The following is a 26,051-nucleotide window of genomic DNA, read 5'->3' on the forward strand; positions in this document are numbered from 1 at the left end:
AAAAACAAGTCGAGGGTGGTCGACTGGTTACCACGTCCCCCTCATAGTTCAGAGGTCGTGGGTCCGATCCCGGCTCCGGCCTCCCTGTGTGGAGTTTGCATGTTCTCCCCGTGCCTGCGTGGGTTTTCTCCGGGTACGCCGGTTTCCTCCCACATTCCAAAAACATGCATGGGTAAGTTGATTGACCACTCTAAATTGCCCCTAGGTGTGATTGTGAGTACGATTGTTTGTTTGTCTCTGTGTGCCCTGCGATTGGCTGGCAACCAATCCAGAGTGTCCTCCGCCTACTGCCCGAAGACGGCTGGGATAGGGTCAGGCACGCCCGGACCCTTGTGAGGATAAGCAGTATGGATAATGGATGGATGGATATCATTATTACATATTTTTATATGTTCATTTTTAAAAAAGGAGGGCATTTTACTAAAAATGTAGCATCCTTTATTTGTCATCCGTCTGCATCTTGGGTACCCTTCCGTCATCCGTCATTCGCCTTTTTTCCGGGGATAAAAATAGTGTGATATGCAAGCCTGCGCAAAGCCTGGTACTTCACTCAAATCTGTCCCCCAAGCAACAACAACTCACAATTTTCCTCCACGCTCATGCCGCAGCCATCGAAGCCTCGCTGCGAAAAATAGACTAATGATGGAATGCAGAGGATGGCGGACAAAATAAAGGGGTTTCCGCCTTGCTTAATCCATCTATTTTAAAAATGTTCCCACCGTTCGTCAACCGTCAGCAAAACCGGCGTCGGTCAGTGACGGATAAACGGACCGGTCCGTCATATAGAGAGCAATGCACAGCACAGCTGAGTGAAAAGGGGAGTTGGAGCGGAGTCGACACAATACAAGAAACAACTTTATATATTTTATATTATATCATATGAGGGGGTAAGCAAGACATTAAGACAGTAAGAAGTGGAGCGGAGGAGAAAGGCATGAGCTAAAAATATGTGAAAAATAATATAATTTGGGGGATTTAGTTTGGGGGGGGCGGCACGGTGGTCGACTGGTTAGCACGTCGGCCTCACAGTTCAGAGATCGTGGGTTCGATCCCAGCTCCGGCCTCCCTGTGTGGAGTTTGCATGTTCTCCCCGTGCCTGCGTGGGTTTTCTCCGGGCACTCCGGTTTCCTCCCACGTTCCAAAAACATGCATGGTAAGTTGATTGGATACTCTAAATTGCCCCTAGGTGTGATTGTGAGTGCGGATGTTTGTTTGTCTGTGTGTGCCCTGCGATTGGCTGGCAACCAGTTCAGGGTGTCCCCCGCCTACTGCCCAAAGACAGCTGGGATAGGCTCCAGCACGCCCCGAGACCCTTGTGAGGAGAAGCGGAACAGATAATGGATGGATAGTTTGGGGGGGTGGAGGGCTGGTGGGCTACTGCCCGAAGACAATTTATTAACATAAAACAAGACATGCATAAGCTAGCATCTCCGTCACGTAATGCTAATACTGCTAATATCGCTAGCAAATGAGTAAAACAAACAGAATGTTTGTGAATAGTTACGGGGGCCAGGCCGCGAACGGTATAGACTTGCGTGAACCGGTCCGTGGCAGAAAAAAGGTTGGGGGCCCACACGGCGCATTTTATCATTATATTATATCAATTTACAATCATACATGAACGCATCCTTCAAAACGGGGACCTATCATGGGCCCTGTGAGCTTGTGGGCATGCTCCCTTGTCCCAGCTCTGGCTCCGTTACTGGTCGAGCCTCATCGCTGGAAATCCGGTGCGCCGAATCTTTCCAAGTCCAGCTTTGAAATTTCGACAAGCTGACCTGTGGGGCTTGTCTATTAGCTATTCAGCCGAAATTGACACACAACGGCCGGCCCATCTCTACAGCTGCACGGATGGCGTGCGACCATGACGGAGAGGTTGTGAGAGGGTGACCGCGACGTGACCTCCTCGGTAGCACCAGTGAACGCGGTGTTCCAGGCTGCCTGACCGGCGGTGGCGAATGCAGCCAGCGGCGGGTACAGAGCGACAGGATCATTATCAGGCTTGTGCGAGCTGATCAGTTGAATCTGGTGTGTTTTAACAGGGTTACATATAAAGTCTGGATAAGGGCTATCTGGACCTGGAGACCTCTGCACTACATCAGTGACATTAGTGGGTGCACATCACACATACAATTGCGAAGAAAAAGTTTGCCTTGATTTCCCCTTCAAAGCCTCCAGTGGCTAGAATATATGCCACATGTTGTCACCAGGCTTTCCACACCGCAACAAGAGACACTGGCTACCAGCTAGTTCACAAGCTAATTGTTTTCCTCTCGGCTGGTGGACAGCCTGCATCACCTCCTCACTTTGGAATTTAAACAACTGAAGATGAATTTTCGGGATGTAGGCATTGCTAGCTAGCTGACTGCATGTTGTAGTGGTAGAAATGGGCCTAGTAGTAATAACTATGAAACTCATAATTATATATAATGGGGGACGAGGGCCGACTAATGCTAGTTGCCCAAATGCGTCACTGGGTGTCAATTTGGCCATGCCCAAAAAGTCAGGAAAACTGAAATGATGAAAACAGTTTAATGCTATAGCTCCACAATTCAATACTACATAGTTCTCAGTCAGTTGCACATTTTCAGCAATTCTGTTTAAGCACACATAATGTATTTATAAACAAATCTCTACAGTCACGTTACAGATGTCATCACTTTTTTGCCCTGTAATGGCCATTCAACACAACGCCAAACATCAAAGACAAAAATGTACAAGCCTAGAATGATTCTCATTGATAGCATCCATTATTATGAAATGTACAGCAACATGCCGTTTTTTTAATTTTTTATTTATTTTTATACATACTTGAATACTGTGGAGACAATTGAACGTACTGTACTACTGTAATCATTACTCTAAGGTCACAAGTGGTCATGCCACTTATTTTCAGTACGGAAGTGTAAAACGATCTCTATCCTTGAAGTAGCCATAATGGACACCAAGCAACCATTTTTAGAGTTCAGTTTCCAGATATGGCTGCTGCTGCTGCTAGCATTTCCACTTTCTGAGGGAGAGTGACAGTTGCAAAATGGACTCTGTCCTTCTTCAGTTTCTGTCTTACAGTTTGTTTCACGTCAAGCTCCATGTACTCCTGCTTCTGCTTGTCGTACTGAGGCCAAGCGACCAGGCCTGGGCCATTGGGTGAGCTGAGGAGAAACATAGAAAGAGAAAGGAGAAAAAAAACAGTCATTGCAATGTCATAGCCAGTCATAGTCAATGTACCGTTTATTTATTTATTTAATTACAAATAATTTCAGGGATGAAACTACATGGTGGCCTCACTCTTTGGTCACCAGAGAAAGATTTTGATATCTGTGAATTTCCTGCCATTTTCACAGAAATGCAGTATTGTTAGATCCCCTAATACTCTGGTATAATACATTTGTATTAATTGCATATTTAAAGCGTATATTTACAATTGGTTTGAAAATTGTAAAAGAATCTGTCTTTAGTAAACATTTGATTCTGTCAGTCAACGCCACACCAAAAGCATTACTTTCACAACATACCAAGCAACCAACATGGCCGAAAAGTCATTGTTTATCACACCATCCACAGACAGATCTCATGAAATTAAATGCACACATATACTAATCTTACCCAGCACACTCGTAATACAAGTGGGAAGAAACCTAAGTAAAAAGCAATGTTTAGAATTGTGAAGACTTAAGAGATATTTGTGTCATTGTGCCCTTTAGATATGATGTGAATGAACAAGCCATCAATATGCAAAATGGCATCGATGACAATTGATCAATCTGATTGGCTGTTAGGTAACGAATCAGTGCATGAGATAGAAGTAAACTATGAGATTAGTACACAAAACCAAAGCAATGGCAAAGAAAAAAATATAGTAAATTAAGCTCAGCAGGATGTTGGTTTTTACTTTTAGACTTTTTCCTGTTTGTATTATGAGTGTTTTGGACAAGGTTCTGTATATTTGAGTATTTTATTTCATGAAACCCTGACTGTGGGTGGTATCATAAACAATGACTTCTCAGTTACAGAGAGGAACATATGCATGAATCACCTGCCCATGTGGCTGCCCTCAGTGAAATGTTGTGTCACCTCACTGAAAAAGTTCTGGCTATGCCCCTGTTCATCACTTTAGTGTGAATGTTTCTCTTGAATCTATGCATGTTTTTTTTTTTTTTTTTCTGTTTGGACGTTCCTGTGTGGTAATAGATACACACTCCCAATAAATTGTTACCATAAGAATAATGGTAGCTAGATAAATAAATGGATAGGTGGGAAGCTATTTAGCTTTCTCATTCCTACTTACCCAGCTCGGATGAAATTAGCCCAGTATTTCATTATAGTTAAACACTGTCGCTCATCCTCTTTGGTAATGTTTCCTGAAATTACATCCAAGGGAATCAGATAAGTCAAACGCACAACGATCGAAAATAATATTTACAACTCACTTTCCAAAAAAAACCTATTCTCCTACTCACCGCAAAACCCTCTCACACAAAACCCTGTCACATAAACTAAAATAACTCTCATTCGCACCTAAAAAAAACCCCCAAAAAAACCCTCTAAAATACAGCAAAAAACTTGAGAAAAAAACCCCCAAAACTCAGATTCACACAAAAAACATCCCTCTCACACACTAAAAAGTAAGAGGTTTTTGGGTTAATGTGAGAGGTAAATGTTATTTTTGGCCTCTACGGCACCTCATAATCACTTCATTCATTCATGACACCAAAAGGCCCTTGCATTATACTTTTCACCACTTAGCCTGTAGTACAGTATAATATAGTATAGTATATAGTATAGTATAGTATAGTAAATAATATGCAACATACCAATGACTTTTACAATTCCAGTCCAGAAACATCCACCAAACACAAAGCCAACATCATCACCATGATCTGCCTTCACAAAAGTGGGCCTGGAGTCTTTGTGCATATCAGCACGATATCGGAATTCATACATGTAAACTGGATTGCCCGCATCTAAACATAAAAGACAACTTAAATACAAGGGATGGATGAACAAGGTCAATTAAAGGATGCAGCTAAACAAATTCAGCATTGCTGTTTGTCTTCACCTTTTTACATAAGAGGCATGCCTGAAGTATGTTATCTTAACCCTTTAGGCACCAGAGTTTTTTCAATAAAATATTCAGTTTTGGTACCACTATTTCAAAAGGTTGGAGCTTGAAAATAGTTAGACATAAAGGCATACTGTAAATGTTGCTCGGTACAACCCCCATTTTGTGGACGGGTTTTTGTCCGTCCCTCTATTCATCCCTAACTGGGTCAAGTACTGATTGAATGTGTTGTGTTGTGACGAATCAATCGTCAATATGATATGCTATAATGATATTTAACACCTGGAATGTGGAAATGTTTCTCAATCTAAAAAGTGACAGTGACTCCAAAATGATTTCTGTTGGGCTGATTCCACGTTCTGTATCTCCATAAATTTCACTGTCTGCTAGCTATCTTACCATACTTAGCCTCCGTCTGAAGGTATTGACAAAATAAATGTATTTAAGAAGTTTTCAATTTCAGTCCGTCTTTTACATCTGTCTGGATCTTGTTTTTCTGTAGGAAAATTGTGAAGCATAAATGAAGGTTTACAACCGCATTTCTTCTTTCTGTCTTTGGCTGAACTTGTTGGAGCTTTGCAATTATGTTTTTCCTGCCAAAGTTCAAGCCTATAAATTCCATTAGAGCAGTTAAACAGGGCACAAAGTGCACCTGTCGTTTTGTCAAAGCCTTTATCAAAGAGATGGGCACTTTACCCTATTTTGCCAGGTCATCCTTTGTGCGTGACCTGGGCACCCTTCCATCATCGTCCCTCCATCCTTATTCATAAAATATTTTGTATTTTGTGAGTGGATTGAATTGTTTACAACTGTTTAAGTGTCAACCAAGACAACACAACCACCATCGGTCTCCAGACTGAGTGGGCGATGTGTAAACGTTTTTTGACGGAGGATGAGTGCTCCTCCCCTTGTCCGCCTGAAGTAAAGTGAAGTCAATCCCTTCCGCATACAAACATGGTGAACATGCACGACACAAGCGGTGCGTCGTGATAGTTCACATTCGGTCTGAAGTAGTGTATCGGCGGATTACAAACGCAAGACAGGCTGGGCGTGTTTCTGTCGTCAGTGAAATGGGCGTCCTGTAGTGTAATCCATGGTATTGTATTATGTATCATGTGTTGAACCACAAGAGGGCAGACTATGCCTGTGAGTACAACGATACTGCAGGCAACGCACATGAAAAAGAAAAAAAAGGCTCTACAACGTTTCTGCAGTCAGTTAATAAAGGCAGCTCTGTGGTAACGCAGAAGATCTTTCTTTTTAAAAGAACCCTACACAACACGTCCATCAGTACTTGAAATGGTTAGGGACGATTAAAGGAACGGACAAAAACCCACCTCTGTCGTTGTATAGTCGGTCCTTTTTAAAAAAAAAAAACTCATCCTCCGTTCCCTGTCCCCCAAATGGCGGCCGTCTTGGACGGACAGATGGACCGTTCCGTCCCTGGGACGAAATGCCGTCTCTGGCCTTTATAGCCTTTTAAACAATACCTGCAAGCTTTACGGTGTACATTTAGGCATACCCTTTTTATGAGCATAACAAATTTGAATTACCGCTCATTTGTTTGGTAGCCACATTTTTAGAAAACTTGATTCTCATGCATGTGCAGATGAGATACAAGTCACATACATATAAATAAATACATTTCTAACCTGTGAGGTAGTCTGTCACTTTGACAACAGGTAGTGTCATCAGGAGGTCTCCCATGAGTTCAGTGAATCCGTCTCGTATGGCATGTGGAGTTTTGGCAGTTTTAAGGTATTCGTCCACAATGAGACCGTTGGCTAAAGAGGCCTAAACCAGAAGTAATGGTTAGTTCATTAGCGTTTGCATTTATGTCTCTAATTTATAATGTACAACAACAAGATCATGGTAGCTTAAAATCAATGTTAAGTAAAGTCAATTCAAATAAAACAAAGTAAAAAAAAAAAAAAAAGAACAGGCTGTTTGTACATTGATGCTTTTTTAGTTTTTCATTTTCTATTCTGGATTCTGCAGGTGGGTGCAGAAGGACCTTTTTTGAATTTCATATCCCCTCGATCACAAACTGATGCCTAACAAGCGCCATCAACTACTATAGACGATGCCAGACATGAACCTAAAGCAGGGGTCTCAAACTCACAGCCGATTGGCATTTGCATTGTAGGATGATATTTTGCTACCCCCTACCTGACGTCAAAGTTTAATCTTAGTACGGCCCCAACCTTTTTTTCCATGTCGTTGCCCTTGGTGTTTTGTGTGTGTGTTTTTTAAATCAAAGCTCATGACAGCTTTCAGGGAAACGTCATTCTGAAGTGACACCAAATGGAAGGAAAAGCTACCCTGTTACCCTGTTAAAAGTTGTGGTGCTCGAGAAATCAGACGTCATTGATCTAGTAGACATGCGACATTGAGAAGGTTGGATTAGTTGTACTTTTTAAAAATATTTTAACAAATTTTTCATGGAATACTTAATCTTGCCCAGACACACCTCTACTTCACACCTTTTCACACCTCTACTTACGAACGTATCTTAATATGACATTTTAAAGTTACGAAACTTGAAAATAGGAAAATATTGCCTCTTGTTATGAAAGAAATTTCAGGATCCGAAAGGTAAAAGTATGGGCTGCTACTCGCAGCTCCAGAGTTTACTGAGCACAACATACTCATAGCTGCTCTGCCAATGGCTATTACCTAGCATCTTCATGGCATTCCATTGGCTAAGAGGGAATTCTACCGTATGTCTCTATGTGTGTAGATAGACAGGTAGATAGATAGATATGTGATAGATATGTCTATGCAGCGTCGTCATTCGCCCCTTGGGCCATGAGGTGTTCCGATAGTTTAACGTGAGTATTCGCTAAGGACCCCAAGGAAGTGATGGAGAAATGAGGAAAAGAAAAAAAAGAAGGAAATAGGATTTTTTTTGTCCATACAAACAAAACAAGAGATAATAGAAAAGTATGAAAGAGGGATGCGTTTGGTCGATCTCGCCAAAGAATATGACCGTAATGTATCGACAGTCGCCACGTTATTAAATCAGTTCTTTACAAATCGCCAGGCAAAACCACTTCTGAGAGAGAACATGAACCAAAGGGGAAGGTGGGGAAGTCAACGCTTTATGCTGCATTCATGCTACGTTTTCACAGAGCGTTTCTGGCGGCGCGTTCCAATTGGAGTCAATGTAGTTCGCAATAACTCACAAAGTGAAACATTTCAAGGGGTCTGAATACTTTCCGTACCCACTGCGTGTGTGTGTGTGTGTGATTATATATATATATATATATATATATATATATATATATATATATATATATATATATATATATTTTAGGGGTGTAACGGTACGCTAAATCACATTTCGGTTCGGTTTGTTCTTTTTAAAATACATGAAGAATAAAGAACTTCTTGGGGAAGAGCTGGAAGACGTTGCTGCGAAGAGGAAAGTCTGGGCTTCCCTGCTGAAGCTGATGCTTATACATATATATGTATATGTTAGTGCTGTCAAGCGATTAAAATTTTTAATCTTAGTTAATCGCATTTTTTCATAGTTAACTCATAGTTAATCGCATATTTTATTTATTGTAAAAAATCCCTTGATTTTTCTGTTCCATTATTTTCTTGAATTTTAATACCCTTAACATGAATAAGAGGATTGATTTTCTTATGCAAATACTTTATTAAAGCGAAGTACGACATATGTTTGTACATATATATTTATAGAGTAAAATATACTCTACGGAATTTACTGTGTATGTGTGTATGTATAGTCCAATTTTTAGCTCTTCTAATACCATTGCGCAACCATGGTATATAATGTGTTATGGTTAGGTTTAGGTTTTGGGTGTTCTTAATAAGGAATTAAAGTGCAGTATTAATTAAGAAAAGCTTTTTAAGAACTCTTCAAGAAGCGGTGCCAGAAAAATACCCATTTCTATCATCGAAATTTTTATAGCAAATTTCAAGGAGCTCACCCCTTCAGGATTGAACATGTTCACCATTGCCAGCACAGACGCTCTGCTCATACCGTTCTCCCAGCCAGGAAGTGCAAAACTCTGCAAACCACAATAACACAGTGTTCGAATTCAAACAATTTCTTTGACATTATATATTATATATATAGATATTATTAGTAGTGTTGTTCCGATACCGATACTAGTATCGGTAAGTATCCCGATACCACATTAAAACACTGGTATCGGCATCTGCGAGTACTTACAAATAACGTGCCGATGCCATTTCCCAAGGCTGTACTAGTAAAGAACGTTGAATGCAGCGCTTTGTATCTTGCTCCCTGCTGCTTTATCATGTGTGTGTGGAGGCGGTAGTGGGGTACTGGAGATATAATGTCGGCGATATGTAACTACTTCAACATAGAAACTCCAGCTAGAGCGAATGTTGCAAGAGGCGGAACCAAAGTGGCCAGGTTCAATACGTCAAACCTGATAAAACATTTGAGGAAGAAACATGTGAACAAGCACCAAGAGCTTGCGGCGGCGGCGGCAGCGAGCATGAACAAGGGGAATGGACCGCAACAACAAACTCAATTTTGGATTTTGGAGTTGAACTTGTTTGATTTTTCTTCTGCTTGTTTTTGGTTTTGAAAGTGGATTTGGGAGCGGAAGTTGTTGCGATGGGTCACTAATACTCAAAACAAACTTTTATAATAAAGTCCTATAGCTTTTGTAATTAATCCGACACAATCTCTCTCAAAGATACCTCGTGTATATTATTTCTTATTTTTTCCTGTTTCACAAAGGTTTTTAAGTCTGACCAAGCCATGATAGCAATGGTTTTACATCCAAGTGAGTATGCAGTTCTTTAGAATTACAAGAAAAAAATGCTCATATATATCTTTTTTTTTTCTTTCAAAAGTCTGGTATCGGTATAGTATCGGCATCGGGCGATACCGCACAGCTGGGTATTGGAATCGGTATCGGGGCCAAAAAATGGCATCGGAACAACACTAATTATTAGATAAATGCACTTATTATTGAGGACACATATATTTTGTTATGTGGAATTAAATCTATTACCTGAGGCAGAATCCACCCAAACTCGTGGTTGGTTATTCCAATCATAACAGGAACTGGCACAACTTCTTTTCTCTTTAGAAGCTCCTCTGCAGTACCAGTTAGAAAGACACCATCTACCACACCTCCCAGGTAAATTTTCATCTTAACACAACCATGAAAAACATAAATCAATCCAGTCCATTCAAATAGAACTTTTGCTTTTACATACTGAATGCATTCCGTTTACCTTTTTAGTTGCATCAACTAATTCGTCTTTCCTCTTTCTTCTCAAGCACTGAACCAGTTCCTGTGATGTGCTGTCATCACATCCAGTCAGGTTGGCTACAATCTTGATTGAAAGGAAACAGTGAATTGCATAGATTACCGTATTTTCTGGACTATAAATCGCAGTTTTTCCCATAGTTTGGCCAGGGGTGCGATTTATACTCTGGAGTGACTTGTGTGAAATTATTAACACATTACTGTCATGGCTTGTTAGTGCTGACTTGTATTTATGATGTTTTGTCTCCCTCTGCGGGCACTTTAGCGTAATTGAATCTGTCCCCAATATTTCTAACTTGTCTTCTTATTGGCAGCTTTAATCACGCCAGCTCCAGTTCATAGTTCACGTAGTCTGAGGTTGTGGATTCCAATCCGGGCTCCGGCCTTCCTGTGGGGTGTTTGCATGGTCTCCCCATGCATGCGTGGGCTTTCTCTGGGTACTCTGGTTTCCTCCCATATTCCCAAAACATACATGGTCGGTTAAGTGAATATATATATACTCACTCTCCATCGTGTTGACATGTCCAAAAGTCGTCTTTCTCTAAATTTGCCCCAGCCATTTCTGGGGGGCGGACAAAGGTGTGGATTTTGCTGCTTCACGCATATTCCACAAACGCAATATCAATCAGAATGCTGTGTTTCAACTAGTGGGCCTGAACTATACTTAGAAAATATATGTTTGGGTTGATTTCCACTTTAAGACGCCCATTGTCTGAAGAGAAATAATTTAGACACTGCAGAGCCTTTTTTAAGTAAAATTTTAGAGAAGATTGTTTTAACCAGTTAAACGATTTCCTGAATAACAATGGTCTGCACGAAACAATTCAATCAGTGTTTAGGACAAACCACAGGACCACAGGACTGATCCATGTTTTAAATGCAAGAAAAACAGTAATATGGGCATGAGAAAACTATTCGCCATAGTCTTAGTAGATTGATGTGCAGACTGTGATACAGCAGACCACAATATTCTTTTTAAACAGGTCGCACAAGGTGGGCTTTCCGTCGATTGACGGACTGGTCCATCTTCCCGTTTTGCTGATGAGAAATGGAAACACGACCCGCCTGTGTCAGGTGTTTGTTATGAGGCAGCTGGTAGTCTTCTGGAGTAGACTGCATTGACTGTTTATGTACAGTAGGTTGGGGTATGCACCAAAGAGAGAATCATGAGTTAGGCGGGCTGTAAGGCAAGTGCTAATTATGAGCTCAGAGGTAATAAAGTAGCTTTGACAACAGAGAACTTCTTGTGAGTTAAGTTTGACATTTCTATTTTTAATTTTGGAAAGAGTGGGGTTAGGAAGTTGTGAAACTGTATTTTGCAGCCAGCACAACAATCCATTTCAGAAGGGGGCAGTAATGCACCAAAAGTTGTTTGCCAACTGTTAAAAGACAGAAGAAGACAGAAGAAAGAAGACAGAAGAAAGAAGACAGAGGAAAGAAGAAGACAGAAGAAAAAAAGAAGACAGAAGACAAAAGAAGACAGAAGAAAGAAGAAGACGGAAAAAGAAGAAGACAGAAGAAGAAGAAGAAGAAGAAGAGACAAGTCAAAGAACTAACATTGAAGACACTTGGATGAGCTTAACATTGGCATTTATATAATAGGTTTGCATGTATAAATGACGTCAGGACTAAAAAGCCCCCCCCCCCCCAAAAAAAAGACTCTGTAGTGATTTAAGGGCTTTTTTTGTGATTAGATTAACGACAAATTGGCCCGCCCCCTTTTGGAGCTCGGCTTGTTATTTTTTCGGTCTCAGCGGTCTCCATCACGGGAGGGAGGCAAGCGTGGTAATATTGCTCGCTTTGTCAGTTCTGTTGTCTAAAACGGCGACCGATCACCAAATTGCAAATGCATATTACTACGCTTTTCCACTTCAATCTGTGAAAGTATAAAAGTGTTCTGCACAATAGTAGTAATAGTTTGGATTTATTGACATAAAACATGATCTCGTCATGATCACCTCAACAAAATCAAAAATACCGTGGCGATCGTTCCTCCACTTACACAGGCTGAAGCGGACAAGAGCATGAATGCGCACACGAACCCCGACTGCTTATATTTCGAACATTTAGTGACGCTAAACTTGTCGTGTCAACTCTCAGGAGGCAGACGAGGCAAGCATGGATCTTTATTCCCCCCCTTTCCTCCCCGGCTAACAGTAGGATAACGGCACGGCTAATATCAACAACTAGCTTCAGGCCGTTAAAACAAAAAGCGTTAGCACAACGACATTAGCCTCTTACTGTCCGTCCAGCCTGAGTCGATCTTCATGTCGTGTCATGGGTTGCCTCCCAAGTAGTGCGTAAGTTGTCCCGACACCGCACAGCCTCGGCGTGAGAGTGAGCTAAGACCTCATCAAACACTGGGGCTGTCTTGAACGTGCGCATCATCGTGGAGTGGCATGTGCTTTGTTTACTGACAGAAGCGCGGTTAAAATAAAATGACGGACTGACCGACAGACAATTCCAGTTTGGTTAATACGATCGAACTCTCATGTACAGTTTTCAACTGGTTTAAAATCTACCTCCCTGGCAGAGAATTTATGTCACCATGGATGGCTCCAGCTGCTGACACCCCTCCGGGATGGCGCGTCTTCTTCAGTCCACTCTGTGCTCAGCCTTGCCACGGCTGCCATGCTATGTAAATTGAACAATCTTTTAAACTTCACCTACTTCAACCCTGAGTTGTTGGGTATCACAAGGGTCCACAGACTGCCAGTGGGAAGGAATTCATGTCTTTTAACATTTGTTGTGTGAAGCACTTTGTGTTGCTTTTGAAAGTATGAAAAGTACTATATTAAATAAAGGATTGATTGATTGATTGATCATGGCTGGCCTCAGCACAATTTTATAAATGTTCCCCTTCATCCAGTGACTCTTCTATCACATAACTTACCTGATTCCATCCTGCTTTGGATCCGGTTTCTTACGTCCTTGTCCTCCACACTTGCTATTTCTTCTCCCAGTAGCCCAACTCTTCCTCCTCCACCCCTCTCATTCACATACATACTTTGTATATTTTGTCTTTTAATAATCTCCATCCCTCTCTTTTCCAGTGGATGCCTCCATTTCTCTAAATGTTCCTCCACCTCCTCCCTACTTTCACAGCAGATAGATCAAAGTGTCATCTGTGAACAATGTTCCATCCTCTTCTGGAAGAAACTGCTCGCCACAGCCACTTCCATCCATTTGGCAAAGTCTACCACCATCTGTGCCTCCAAGTTTCTTCCCTTGATAACACATTTACCCATCACTTCTTCATCACCTCCGTTTCCTTCACCAACATATCCATTACAATGTGCACCAATCCAGAGTCTCTCGCCACCTGGGATGCTCAGAACTACGTACTTTCTCTAGCTCCTCACAGAATATTCCTTTTGTTCTCTTTCACACTCTGCCTGTGGGGCATGACAACAACCGGTAATTACATTAAACATACTTTAACACCCTCGAGTTCAAGTTTCAGCCTGATCACTCGATCTGACTCTTTTTTTCACCTCCAAGACATTCTTAACACTTGCTTGCAGATAACCCCTACCTCATTTCTCTTCCCATCTACACCATGGTAAAATAATTTGAACCATGCACCTTAGCTTCTAGCCTTACTGCCTGTCCATCTGGTCTCTTGGACACACAATACGTCTATCTACCTTTCTCCTAATGATCATCAGTCAACCATCTCCTTAGTTTTTCCTGTCCTAACATCCAAAGTCACCACTTTCAGGTCTAGGCTCTGTATGTTCCTCTTCTCTTTCTGCCTTTGAACCTGCTATCAACCTCTCCTTGGTCTTCGACCCACTGTAGTTGAATTTCCACCGGCTTCTGCTTAACCTTGCTGGTGGTGGTTGTTGTTACCCCAGGTCACGGGTGATCTGGTATGTATTTCTTAAGATGATATATATCATACACCATATCACATCAGATTTATTTGGCAAAGTTTTAAGATGGATGGCCTTCCTGGCGCAACCCTCTGCATTTCCCTGGACTTGGGGCCAGCCGAAGGTTTACAGTGGTTTATGTACCCCAAAGCCTGCATTCGAATTTAAATGTATGTCAATGAACAAAATAAATTGAATCCAGCCAAAGTGATCCAACACATAAATGGGTTCAGTAGGCATGCAGGAAGAGATGTCTGAGTGAGCATTCAGGCCAACAGTGTCCCCCTGAGCATGCTTGTGATTTAAGCAGGCCATAATAATGTTCATACTTTTGGTCTGCAGTATGATTAAAACGTTCAACCCAATGCTAATCAAACCAAGATCTTACGTATTTGAGTCACTGACACACCAGTAAAAAGTTAGTCCTAAGTGATTTAGGGCACATACCTTGACAAGACCCGATGGATGGCTGGTAATGTAGGTTCCAACTGTTGCAACTCCACTTTGAAAAATTGCCCTTTGGAACAATCCTTTGGCTTGTGGAGACAGAGTCTGAGGAAATATAACATATTGGATTAAATCAATAAACAGTACATAAATAAACTGTACATTTACATACATATAGTACGTATATTGTATACGGTATGTATACAAAAAAACAGAGGCAGGCATTCTGTCAGAGTGACGGACCAGTCAGTCACTGACAGACTCCCGTTTTGCTGACGATTGACAGGACACTGTTTAAAAATGACGGATTTAGCACTGATGGAAGTGGATTTTCGCCTGTCAGAGTAATCGTCATTAACTGCGTTCGTCAGTCCGTCAATGACAGATGCCCATTTTGCTGGTGTTTTTTGGGGGGACCGAATGACTTCTGACGGACTAACCAACTGACGATTACAATTCGGTTTGTCATGAAAAATGCCGGACTGACGAATGACGGACGGGTATCCAGGCCATTGACGGATGATGAATGACGGATCAGCAAAATTTAGTAAAATGCCCATCCCTGCAAAAAAATAATACTAGCTCTAAAGTAGAAATTGGTTGATATTTTGTAGACACTACCTGTATATGTTAATCAACAACAAATTATACTATATATATAACATTATATACAGTATGTAATTTTCAGTTTGTGATTCATTTTCTTTACCAGTATAGATGCACTGATGCCACCTGCAGATTCTCCAGCGATGGTAACAGCTTGGGGATCACCACCAAAGGCTTCAATATTTTCCTGCACCCACCTCAGAGCAGCCAACTGATCCAAGAAACCCCAGTTCCCCCGAAGATGTTCATCCCCAGTGCTATTGGAATGCAGTGTGGCCTTTATTCAGGTAATTTCACCACCAAAAAAATCTTAAAACATTAACAACCAACAAACACTTACAATGCCCTTTTAGAACATGACTTTGTCATTTTACATTCATGTCTTACACATAATTACAGAAAAATACATGTGTAATGTATACAAATGAACGAGGCATAATATCTCTGTGATGTAATTCATTAAGTAAGTGTTTTTGACCACAGGTGGTGAACAATATGGTGTCTTACCCCAGGAATCCCAGAATGCCGAGGCGATACTGAACGATAACCACCACTATATTTTCATAAGCAGTCAATGGCGCACCATCATACTGAGAGGCAGCGCCCATTACCAGACCTCCTCCATGGAGCCACACCATTACCTGACAATCACAGGACACAGTTTATTACGTATTATGTATTTCTTTATTTACATTCAGCAAGCATAGTTATAACTACAATTACTGTTGCATGGGATACCGGTACCAGTCCCGTACCGTGATTTTTCGGTGTCAAAAACGGCTCGAAACAATTTTTTTTTAAACACCGGTATTTAAAAAAAAGATAAAAAATCTTTGACTTATCTGTCCATAGGACTTTCTCAGAGAATTTGTGATGATTATCGCTGTACTTTTGGGCAAATTTGAGCTTGAGCTTAGTATTGTTCTGGAAAACGTGTACTTTGCATCCTCTGTTATAGCTTTAGTACTTTTTTTCTTGAAGCCTTCAACAAACAGTTGATGGCGATGCCTTCCCTCTTGCCTTCAGGATGTTGTTGCTGATGTCATGAGGGCCAGCTCTCACAGTGTTTGTAGTCATCAACAGCTCCTGTATTGCATCAACTAATGGTTGGACTCTGGTTCTCCAGTAATGTTTGTGCAATGGCTCTGATTTGCACAAATATTACTACAACCTCTCCTCCATATGGTTTTTATGTTGGTTACACTTGTAACTAGTATGTAAATGCAATCTTAGCAGGAAAACCGAAAATCTGAAACTGAACTTAGACATTTAGCACTGCATCAATGTACTGGGACATACCTGGGCAAAAAGATACTGTAACACTCCTTTAAGTCACATGTCCTTATATATATGCTTTTGCAAACATTAAAACAAAAACAATTAGAACAAAAATGTCATGTTGCAATTTGCATATCAGACCTAGAAAAAAACACATGAAAATAAAATAAAAGGAAAATGCTCTTTTTCAATACTTTTGAACTGGATTGTACTGAGCATACAGTATGTGCAGTGTCATAAACCTACCGGCAGTTTTTCACCTCTTTTTGCCTCAGCTTGAGTGTATACATTCAGATACAGACAGTCCTCTGAAATTTCTGGTGGAGTGTATTCTATCGACATCATTCTGGAAACATTCACAACTATATCCAAGTCCTGAATACACCTGAGGATAAAAAGAAGAGAAAGTCATGATGAAAGCTGTAATATCTTGTCATGTTCTTTGTCCATTCATGATTCAGTGGTCAATCAATCTTACATAGGAGGCTGGCGTGTGACATCTCTGACCCCCTCCCAATGCTCGGCATCTTTGGGAGCAGCCAGTCGGAGGTGCCCCACTGGAGGGCGGGCAAAAGGTATTCCCAGGAACTGCTTCACTTTTATCTCTGTCCCTTTCACAGACACAATTTCTCCTCTGATTTGGCCATTTGTCAGTGAAATCACTGGGTCAATGCTCCTCCCTAAAGATGTAAAAGACAGTTAATCTTGTTTGAAATGCACAATTACTATCTGTCTGCCTGCCCATCCAGCAATCTGTCTCCGTCCATTCATCCATCACGCAGTACTTTGATGGTTAACGCCCCTTCCTCTATCCCCATCTGGCCCATATGAGCATGATAACGTGTGGCTTTACTTTGCAATTCAACACCAGGGGCTAGAAAATAGTATTTTCATTTGTGGAAATGAAGTGGTCAGGCTTGAAGTTATTCGATTTTTTTTCACCGGATGGGTGATTGACTTTGTCATCATCTCATCAGACCTCAGAGAGGGGGTTCTGTAAACTGATTAACATCTGCTGTGCGATTTGCTGTTTACAGAATATGTGGCAAAGTGTCAATCTGTGACCTTCAACATATTCTGGGCAGGTCCGCACTCATACATCGGCGGTTGTAAACTGCATTCGCTAGCCACAGCTGCCCTCGGTCATACTGACGGAAGCGTGGCTGCCAGTGTGAGGAATCGTCCCTTCCGACCAACCACCAAACATTCACACCCAGCCTACAACCAGTGTGAGTGGCACTGGAAGCAAGGTGGGTGAAGTGTCTTGCCTAAGGACATAAGGACACATGACTCGGACAGAGACTACCGCACGTTCTCAATTTATGTCTTTCTATGTTCCGACTAGAGCAGGGGTCTCAAACTCAGCCCGGGGACCATTAGCGGCCTGCAGGATGATGTTTCTCTGCCCCCTGCTTGACATCAAGTTTCATGTTAGTGTGGCTACCACCTTTTTTGCTTTTTGCCGTTTTCGTGGCCTTGGTCATTTTGTGTTTTTGTTGTTGCTTTTATCACTTTGGGCGACGATTGCTGGCTCATAACAGCTTTCGGTGAAACCTCATTCTAAAGAAACACTAAGTGGAAAGAAAAGATGTCCTGTGTCCCAGTCATGTGTTTTAAAACCTGCTGTGACGACAAAGGTTGGCGACGAGAACAGACAATTTCAAGAAAAACAGGAGATAAAGTAGTTTTTCTTTTTTTGCTGAGCACATGGCAACCCCGACACGACTGGAATGCAGAGAAAGTTGTGGTACTAACGAAATCAGATGTCATTACTCAACTAGACATGCAGAGAAGTATGTAAAGTACCAGAGAGATGAGAGAAATAACCAAGTCACCAATTGTGTTCCCGTTCTGAAGTACCATTAATGTTATGAACTGTTATTGAGAAGGTTGGATTTCTTGTACTTTTTTTTTATTACTTGAACCCATTTTTTTGTGGACTACTTGATGCGGCCCGGACATTATCTTGAGCGGCTGCCAAATAAGTTGAGTTTGACACCCCTGCACTAGAGGTTGCATCATGCCTTTTATTCTGAAGACAAACGCCCCCGACAGGGTCCCAATCCTCAAACCAAATAACTGCACGTCAATCATTCAAAACTATTTCAAATTTAAAACAAATAAGTTCACCAACCAAAGCTGACAAAAACTTTGCAGTCCTGAAAAATATGTTAAGGCAGTATCAAGTTTGTAATCATTCAGAACTGTAGTTCTCAAACTTTTTACGAGTAAATAAAATAAAATTAAAAAAGATACTCTACAAGTACCACCCTAATGATCAACATTGTAATGCAATAACATAGTACGCCTACATTTTCATAAAGGCAGAGGTTTTTATTTTAAAAGTTATGATTAGTATTATTGTAAGCCAATGTAACAGTATGCACGTTTGAATGTTAACACTGTGCTTGAACATGGAAAAAATCATTTAAATAAGGATTTCGTTTAGATGTATTACACATGAAAGGTAAATCAAAATTGTACCTTAATGTTTAAATACAAACAGTTCTGAAAGATTCAATTGAAACACATTGTGTTAAATACACTTGACGTGTACTTAAAAGCACCGAAGGCCTACTGTAGTAGAACAAAAAGGTTTATGCCATTTTAACATTATGCAGAGTTTAAACATTTAACACGTGTTGAAATGTAATGTAATGTAATGTAATGTACATTACACACGGACTCGAACGGTCGGAATGGATGCTGGTCTCCAAGTGCCCATTTCACACATCTGTCAACTTTACGTCATCCACCCGCGGGGGACGTACTTCGACCTCCTGCATGGATGGACTCCCAAAAAATCAATTGCTTATATTCAGCCATGTCAAGGACTGCGCCTCTCACGTGCTGATTCGATTGACGCCGAATCAAGTCGGCTCGATCACACAACGGCGTAAAATGCTTGTTTTTAGTTGCAGCAAGCTGCGTCCGTCTGAGAAATTACCAAAACCAATTCAACCGCTGCGCAGATTTCTGCGACCGCTAGCTAAGCTATCTATTAAACTGACCCTCAACTAAACGATCCTATCCTATACAATAATCTAACAGCACTATAGACGGCTACAGTCTTCACTGAGACAAAAGTATTTACAGGACTGTTCTTTGCAATGTTGTAATGTGTATTGTAAAAATATTCTTGCCTCCAAAGCACAGCAGGATTCACACATTTATTGTATCTTTACAAGCCCAACAATTAGTAGCCAACTCGCAGAGTTCAACGATTTGCCGTTTACACGCAATCTAAAACAAAGCACACCAAAGGTTTATGTTCTTCATGTTAAAACGGATCTTTTTACATAACTTTATAGTTTCATGAAATTTACCATTGACCATGCACAACATTGAGGTGTTGAAATAAAATATAATAATTGCCTTACCTTGTGTTTCCTGTGCTTTCACAGCTACAGGACAAAGCAGATAAATGAACAGTATTATTTTCATCCCGAATGTACCCTAAACCAGGCACTTTGAGAATGATTGTCCTGTTGTTGTCCTCGTCCTCTTGTATCGCCCCTTACGTTTACACTCCCACACACGCAGACACACGTACACGCATGCGCACGTATACGCGTGCACTCACACACGCACACACAAGTCAACCTTTAGCATCACAACCACTGCACAGTCTAAATTCTACATTGATTTGACCTCCAATGAACAAACAGTACTCTGACCGCAGTCATAAAATAAAATCTGTTACCACGCCAAACCAGTCCAAAAACTCTAGTGTCAATCTGGGGCGGAGCCAGAACTTGGCTAATGAGTGGGCCTGGAAAAATCAGGGTGGGCCTGAATATTTCTCTCACTTCGCACAATCCTTCTGTCCCGACACATCGTATATTCAAATAAAATGACAAACCGAATAATATGAATATGAATATAATAGACAACCACAATTATGCCATTCTTAATATCCAGTAAAATAAAAAAAACAAATAAATTCATAAGTTACTAAAAATGTCAAAGTCTATATTTTTTCATGAATCTCATTGGGTGGGCAGTGTGCACACCCAGGCCCACCCATGGCTCCGCCCCTGGTGTCAATACTCACACGAATATGCGTATACATCTTTTTTTTATTTATTTTTTTTATGCTTGCTAAAGTCACATTAAACTTATTGGTTAAAGACAAATGTAGGGGTAAAATTATCTTTATACTTTGTGCGCAATCTCCTCTGTCATTAATGGTGGAACCATGGAAGCGGAATGTCCCTGAAGTCATACAATTTGGAATTTGAATATAATTTTCTGGAGAAATACTGTATGTCTCTTAATTAGCATACAACTTAAGTTCAAGTCATGTCAGTGAGACCTAAATGCTACAGCAAGGTAAGTTTATATGTATAGCACACATCATGTACAAGACAATTCAAAGTGCTTTACATAAAACATTAAAAGCAACATGGAAACAGAAATGGAACCCCATATTGCCAAACGCATCAAATTTGATACAGTACAAGAATTTCAAAGCCATTTTGCATCACCATGTGGTAAAACTTTACCTCAAAACCCTCGTGTACAATCTGATACTTGTCTTCTATCCCCTGCTGGATGCATTTTTCACTACAACAATTTGCACACAGTACAAGGTACAATCCAAGATGGCCTGCTTCAACTAGTTTTGACATTTTTTCAGTGAGACATTCTCCGATTTTTTTTACTAACACGTCCTCATAAGAACATCATCTGTCAAAGCAAATTATAGTTACTTCATTTTTTTGCCCTTTAGTATATAGTAAAACTGTACAGAAAATGTATGTTCAAATTTGATTAAACAGGTAAAAACAGAATTTGGTGCGAAATGGCTAATCGTCAATATAACTTTTTTTCTTGGTGCATTTTACATCATATTCATTGTCATGCACCATAAAATGTTTTAATCAGTCAATTACACCTATTACTGCTGAAAATGTAATAATTAGACCATATACACATAAGTGTATTCAAAAACCAATACACCTAAATATCTGTACTTTAGATGGCTAAACGGTGCTACAGTGCTGAAGATGTCCTCCGCTTCCTCGATGGCAATTCGAGTGACATAGAGGAGTTGATGTCGGCAGATGATGAAGGGTTGGATAAGGATTGGACCGCCAATTATAAAGAAAGCTCCAAAAGTAGCAATGATGAAGATGGAATGTCTGACCAGGGGCATGAAGAGGAAGAAGAGGGTCCAACAACGTCACAGACAACAAAAAGGCATGGAGAAGCAAAGTGAAAAGTAAAGACAAAGGAGAAAGACACATACAGTTGCCCAGTTTGATAAAAGAGGTGATCAGATGAGCACAGAAGAAGGGGGTCCAACAATGACACAAGCCAAAAGAAAAAAGGAATCTGCAAAGAAAAAAGTGAAAAGGAAGGAGCATAGGTGGAGAAAGGCAGTATTTTACCCGCCAGAAGTTACATTTTTTGAAAGTTGCTGATGAAGCCATTGAAGAAAGATCTGAGTTTACGCCTTACATGTATTTCAAACGGTTTGTTAGTGACGAAATGATACAGTTGGTTGCCGATCAAACAAACTTGTTCAGAGTACAGAAAGGAGGAATCTCAGTAAACACAAATGCCCAAAACATTGATCTGGTTCTTGGCATGTACATGTTCATGGGTTTGGTACAGATGTCCAATGTCAGAGACTATTGGGAAATGGATCTTTAAAGAGATTGTGTTTACCAAGTATCAAATGATTCATTCTGGCTATGTTTTTGTTTTTCTTTGGCCTTTCAACACTTTCAACATTTCAGTATTCAAACAGATGGACCAGTGCCATGAATGATATCACACGAGACATCAGCATATAGTGGAATATAGTGTACCCCACGACAGTGCCACATTGAGCACTTAAAGGTAAACTAATAAAAAATGCTTCACTGTTTGATTTTTGCACATTCCAAAGAACAAGCATTTGCAGAAGATAAGACGCCCGCTGTTAATCAAACCAAACACATTTTTTAAAAAATATGTTCCCAGCAGGCCCACGAGTTGAAACACGGCATTCTGATTAATATTGCGTTTGTGGAATATGAGTTAACAAAATCCACCCATTTTCAGCCATCTCTTGGGGCAGCCATTTTGTCACTTCTGTCGACTGAAAATGACATCACAGACCCCTGGACTGAAAATGACATCACATACCCTCAGGGGTCTGTGATGTCATTTTCAGTCGACAGAAGTGACAAAATGGCCGCCCTCTGAGATGGCTAAAAACGGGTGAATTTTGCAACTTAACTCATATTTCAGATGATCGTATTGCCTTGTTTCAACTAGTGGGCGTGCATATAACATATTCTTGAAAAAAATATGTTTGGGTTGACTTCCCTTTTAAGCAGAGAGACTCAGACTTCCCTCTCCCCAGCCTGCGGGGTCCTGGTGCAATGTGCCCGTAACATCTGTCCAGGGAGGCGCCCAGGAAGCATCCTAACCAGCTTCCCGAGTCAAAACACTTGGCTTCTCGCAGTAACATCTACCCCCAAGCCCCACCTGGATGGCCAGGTTTCTCACCCTATCTCCAAGGGACAGCTTGGAAACCCTTCACAGGAAATTAATTTCCGCTTTGATCTTGTTCTTTCCTTCTTGACCCAGGGCTCATAGGTGAGGTTGGGAACATAAATCGACTCTTCAACAGCAATCCAATGCAGAGTCTGCAAACGCTGCATCGTACGCCTGTCGGTCTCCTGCTCAATTCTTCCCTCATTCATGAAAATGACCCCAAGATACTTGAACTCCTCTGCTTGGGAACGATCTCACGCCTTACCTGCAAACGGTACTCCAACCTAAAGACCATGGCCTTAGATTTGGAGGTGCTAAATCTTATCCCGACCGCTTCACACTCTGCCGTGAGCCACTCAATGATCGCAGCTTGCAGATACAATAAAGAGGCCACCAAACTGGACCCCTGTAACACCTCGGCTGTGCTAAGAAATTCTGTCCATAAATGTTATTAACTGAATCAGTGACAGGAAGGATAGCCTGCTTACTGGAAATGAAATCAGGTTACTGCTAGAAACGCTGACTGAACTCTGACAGCAGTAGTACAGGGACCGAACAGCCCAGATCAGGGGTTCTTTACTCCATACTCAAAGGGCACCTCATACAGGACTCCCCGAAGGATATGATCCCCCAGTGTTCTTCCCGAGGGACATGATGAGACGCATATTTAGCTTGGGTAAGCAAATTGTCATGCACTTACAACGACCACCAAAGTCTGCAAATCCAGAGGCACTGTCTCCACTGTGCATGCAATGTTGCAGAGGTGTGTCAACCAAGACGGTCCCAGAACATCCAGAGGCTTTAGGAACTCCAGGCTGAACCCCAATGATAGGAGAGCCCACCCAAAGTCCCTAGACCAGGGGTGGGTAACCGGCAGCCTGCGGCCTTGCCCACACTTGGGGTGGCTCTCGATTAATTTTTGAATTTTTATTTTTTTTACTGTAGCGACACAATTTGGTGTAATAACAGTGTTTACCAATAAAATGGCAGACATAGCTTACTGGCCCCTCTAATCCCAAGACTGTAATTGAGAAGAAGAGAAAACGCATCCTGGCGAGAAACCTGCCCTGACATTAGGTCCAAAAAATTGTCTCTTTTAGGAAAAATAGAAGCAGGTTATGCGTTTCATATGGCTCTTTTGAGTTGCTGCACCCTGTCCTATACTGTACATTTTAAAAACAGTTGGGTCAAAAATAACTAATTTTGGGTTAAATTTGGCCCACCTACTGTGTTTAAAAAAATGGGCTATTTTGTTTTGACCCAACTTTTAGGGTTAAATGAATATAACAAATTGGGTCAAAACAATGCAAAAACTGGGTTGTATTTTTTACTCAAATCTGAGTTAAAAGTAAAAGTCGGCCTTATTTGAAGCAGTTGTTTTGGGCAAATTCCACATCTTGTACCTTGATGAACTCTTACAAGGGAAATAGGCCAAATCAGACCCAATTGTAAACTACTGTCCTAGACCGATAGGTGTTATTATATTGCAAAGCTTTTTCGCCTTCTCAAAGTTCATGATGATAATTTTGAGGAATTTGCTGAATGCAAAAGGCTACGCTAGGGCATTCTGTAGAAAACATTTATCTGTTGCAAGACTGAATTTGTATTTGATTTGATTTGTCATTTTCACATTGGGTTACATTTGCAGCCTAATCATTTCATCAATACCTTTTTTTTTTAAATGCTTGACAGTGGTACGTCTAAATGACTTCTGCAGCATGTTGTATTGAAGGAACAACCCATCATTAGGCCTATATTTATTTATTCAAAGAGTCCAAACCAGTGAGTCATGGCACATTCGTGTGCTGTGAGATAGCATCAGGTTATCCAATCTTACTTACTATTTTTTTAAAACGTATTTATTTACTAAAAATAATGTATCTTTAACTATATTTTATGCCGGCAACAACCTGAACAATTATCTTCCACTAGATGGCAGAATGTAGCTAACCTTTGTATCCACCACTTTTTGTGCCATTTATTTTGGTGCTATGCCATGAGATTTTTTTTTTGTTTCAAAATGTGACTAGGCTCAATGAAGGTTGGGAAACACTTTCAGAAGCATTTGAACAGTGCAAGCAACGTGTTCTAACTACTTGCCGGCCTACAACGATGAGAACAAAACAGTAGCTTGCTATTAAATTCAGCCTTAACTTCCTCAAATGAGTGACACGTTACTGGCAACCTACAAGCAGCCAATCATGTTGCATCTTGGAAAGCTGTAAATCACTTGAGAAAAAAAAAAAAAGAACAATCCTTGTTATAAAGACCGTCACAAAAATACCTGCTCACAGTACGAGAGAGTGCAGATCCAAGGCCTCATTGCCTTACACTTTTGAGGTTTTGTGTCAAATCTCGGTCGACCTTCTCCGGCTATCCCAGAACACATGCATGTTAGTTTAACTCAGTCCTTCTCAAATAGTGCGGCGCGCCGCCCGATTCGATGCCGGGGAGGGTTTGCCTAACCCGGGTACACTGCAGGCTTTGCTTTTGCCGTGTAAAGTGTAATTGCACATCCGTGATAACAGGTGGTGCAGTGGCCCTCATTGTCAAAGTCTGTGCGGAAGTTTAAAACTTTTTAAATTGCTGTCAACAAACCCCTCGAGAGACACCATGAGATATTTAACAATAACGAAAAGAAAGCAGAGAGAGACAGACGTAAAGAGACAAATCAACGTTTCCCGAAAGCAAAGATGAGGAAATGTGACGAAGTTTATCTGGCGCTTGATTTCACTGCGACTACGGTGGGGGACGAGGAAAGACTCGTGTCTTTACTCAGTAACCTCGCTTTGAAAAGCTGTGCTCCGCAAAACGTGCTCAGTGTAGCCATTAATGATTGCTTCATTAATGTTATTTAGAAAAAAATCTGCACATTGTTGTATAACTTTTTTCTTCAGACTAAAATATGAAATATATATTGGTGCTCCAGTGTTATTGTTCCAGATCAATTTACATTTCATATTAATTGATTGAATTATTTTTTCTTAGCATCAAATGATTCAGTTGGTCAAAAAA

General features: G+C 40.9%; 1 protein-coding gene across 2 annotated transcripts; it reads right to left on the minus strand.

Annotated features, from left to right (window-relative positions):
- Positions 1–2,518: 2,518 nt before the first annotated feature.
- On the minus strand, positions 2,519–25,512 carry LOC147148216 (cocaine esterase-like). Of its 2 annotated transcripts, none has more exons than XM_086028952.1 (13): positions 25,321–25,512; positions 17,026–17,227; positions 16,794–16,932; positions 15,777–15,910; positions 15,373–15,526; positions 14,664–14,768; positions 10,307–10,408; positions 10,081–10,221; positions 9,019–9,099; positions 6,715–6,856; positions 4,815–4,964; positions 4,289–4,361; positions 2,519–3,152 (listed from the first exon to the last, which is right to left on the minus strand). In XM_086028952.1, coding segments are annotated over exons 2-13 (1,410 nt in total). In that variant the 5' UTR covers positions 17,028–17,227; positions 25,321–25,512; the 3' UTR covers positions 2,519–2,965. The 2 variants fall into 2 exon arrangements, with proteins under 2 accessions (XP_085885078.1, XP_085885077.1); XM_086028951.1 differs by lacking the exon at positions 25,321–25,512 and adding an exon at positions 19,928–20,230.
- Between the last annotated feature and the right edge of the window lie 539 nt (positions 25,513–26,051).

The sequence above is a fragment of the Filicampus tigris genome, chromosome 4, assembly GCF_054856515.1.
Source record: "Filicampus tigris isolate MCC_2025a chromosome 4, RoL_Ftig_1.0, whole genome shotgun sequence".
NCBI classification, from domain to species: Eukaryota; Metazoa; Chordata; class Actinopteri; order Syngnathiformes; family Syngnathidae; genus Filicampus; species Filicampus tigris.

Coding starts and splice junctions, on each gene's coding strand:
- LOC147148216 (XM_086028951.1), bottom strand. CDS start 19,991: ATGAAAATAATACTGTTCATTTATCTGCTTTGTCCTGTAGCTGTGAAA. Junction 4,965..6,714: donor AGTGACAGACTACCTCACAG/GTTAGAAATGTA, acceptor TTTTATGTTTAG/ATGCGGGCAATCCAGTTTAC. Junction 3,153..4,288: donor GCTAATTTCATCCGAGCTGG/GTAAGTAGGAAT, acceptor GTTTCTCCTCAG/CTCACCCAATGGCCCAGGCC.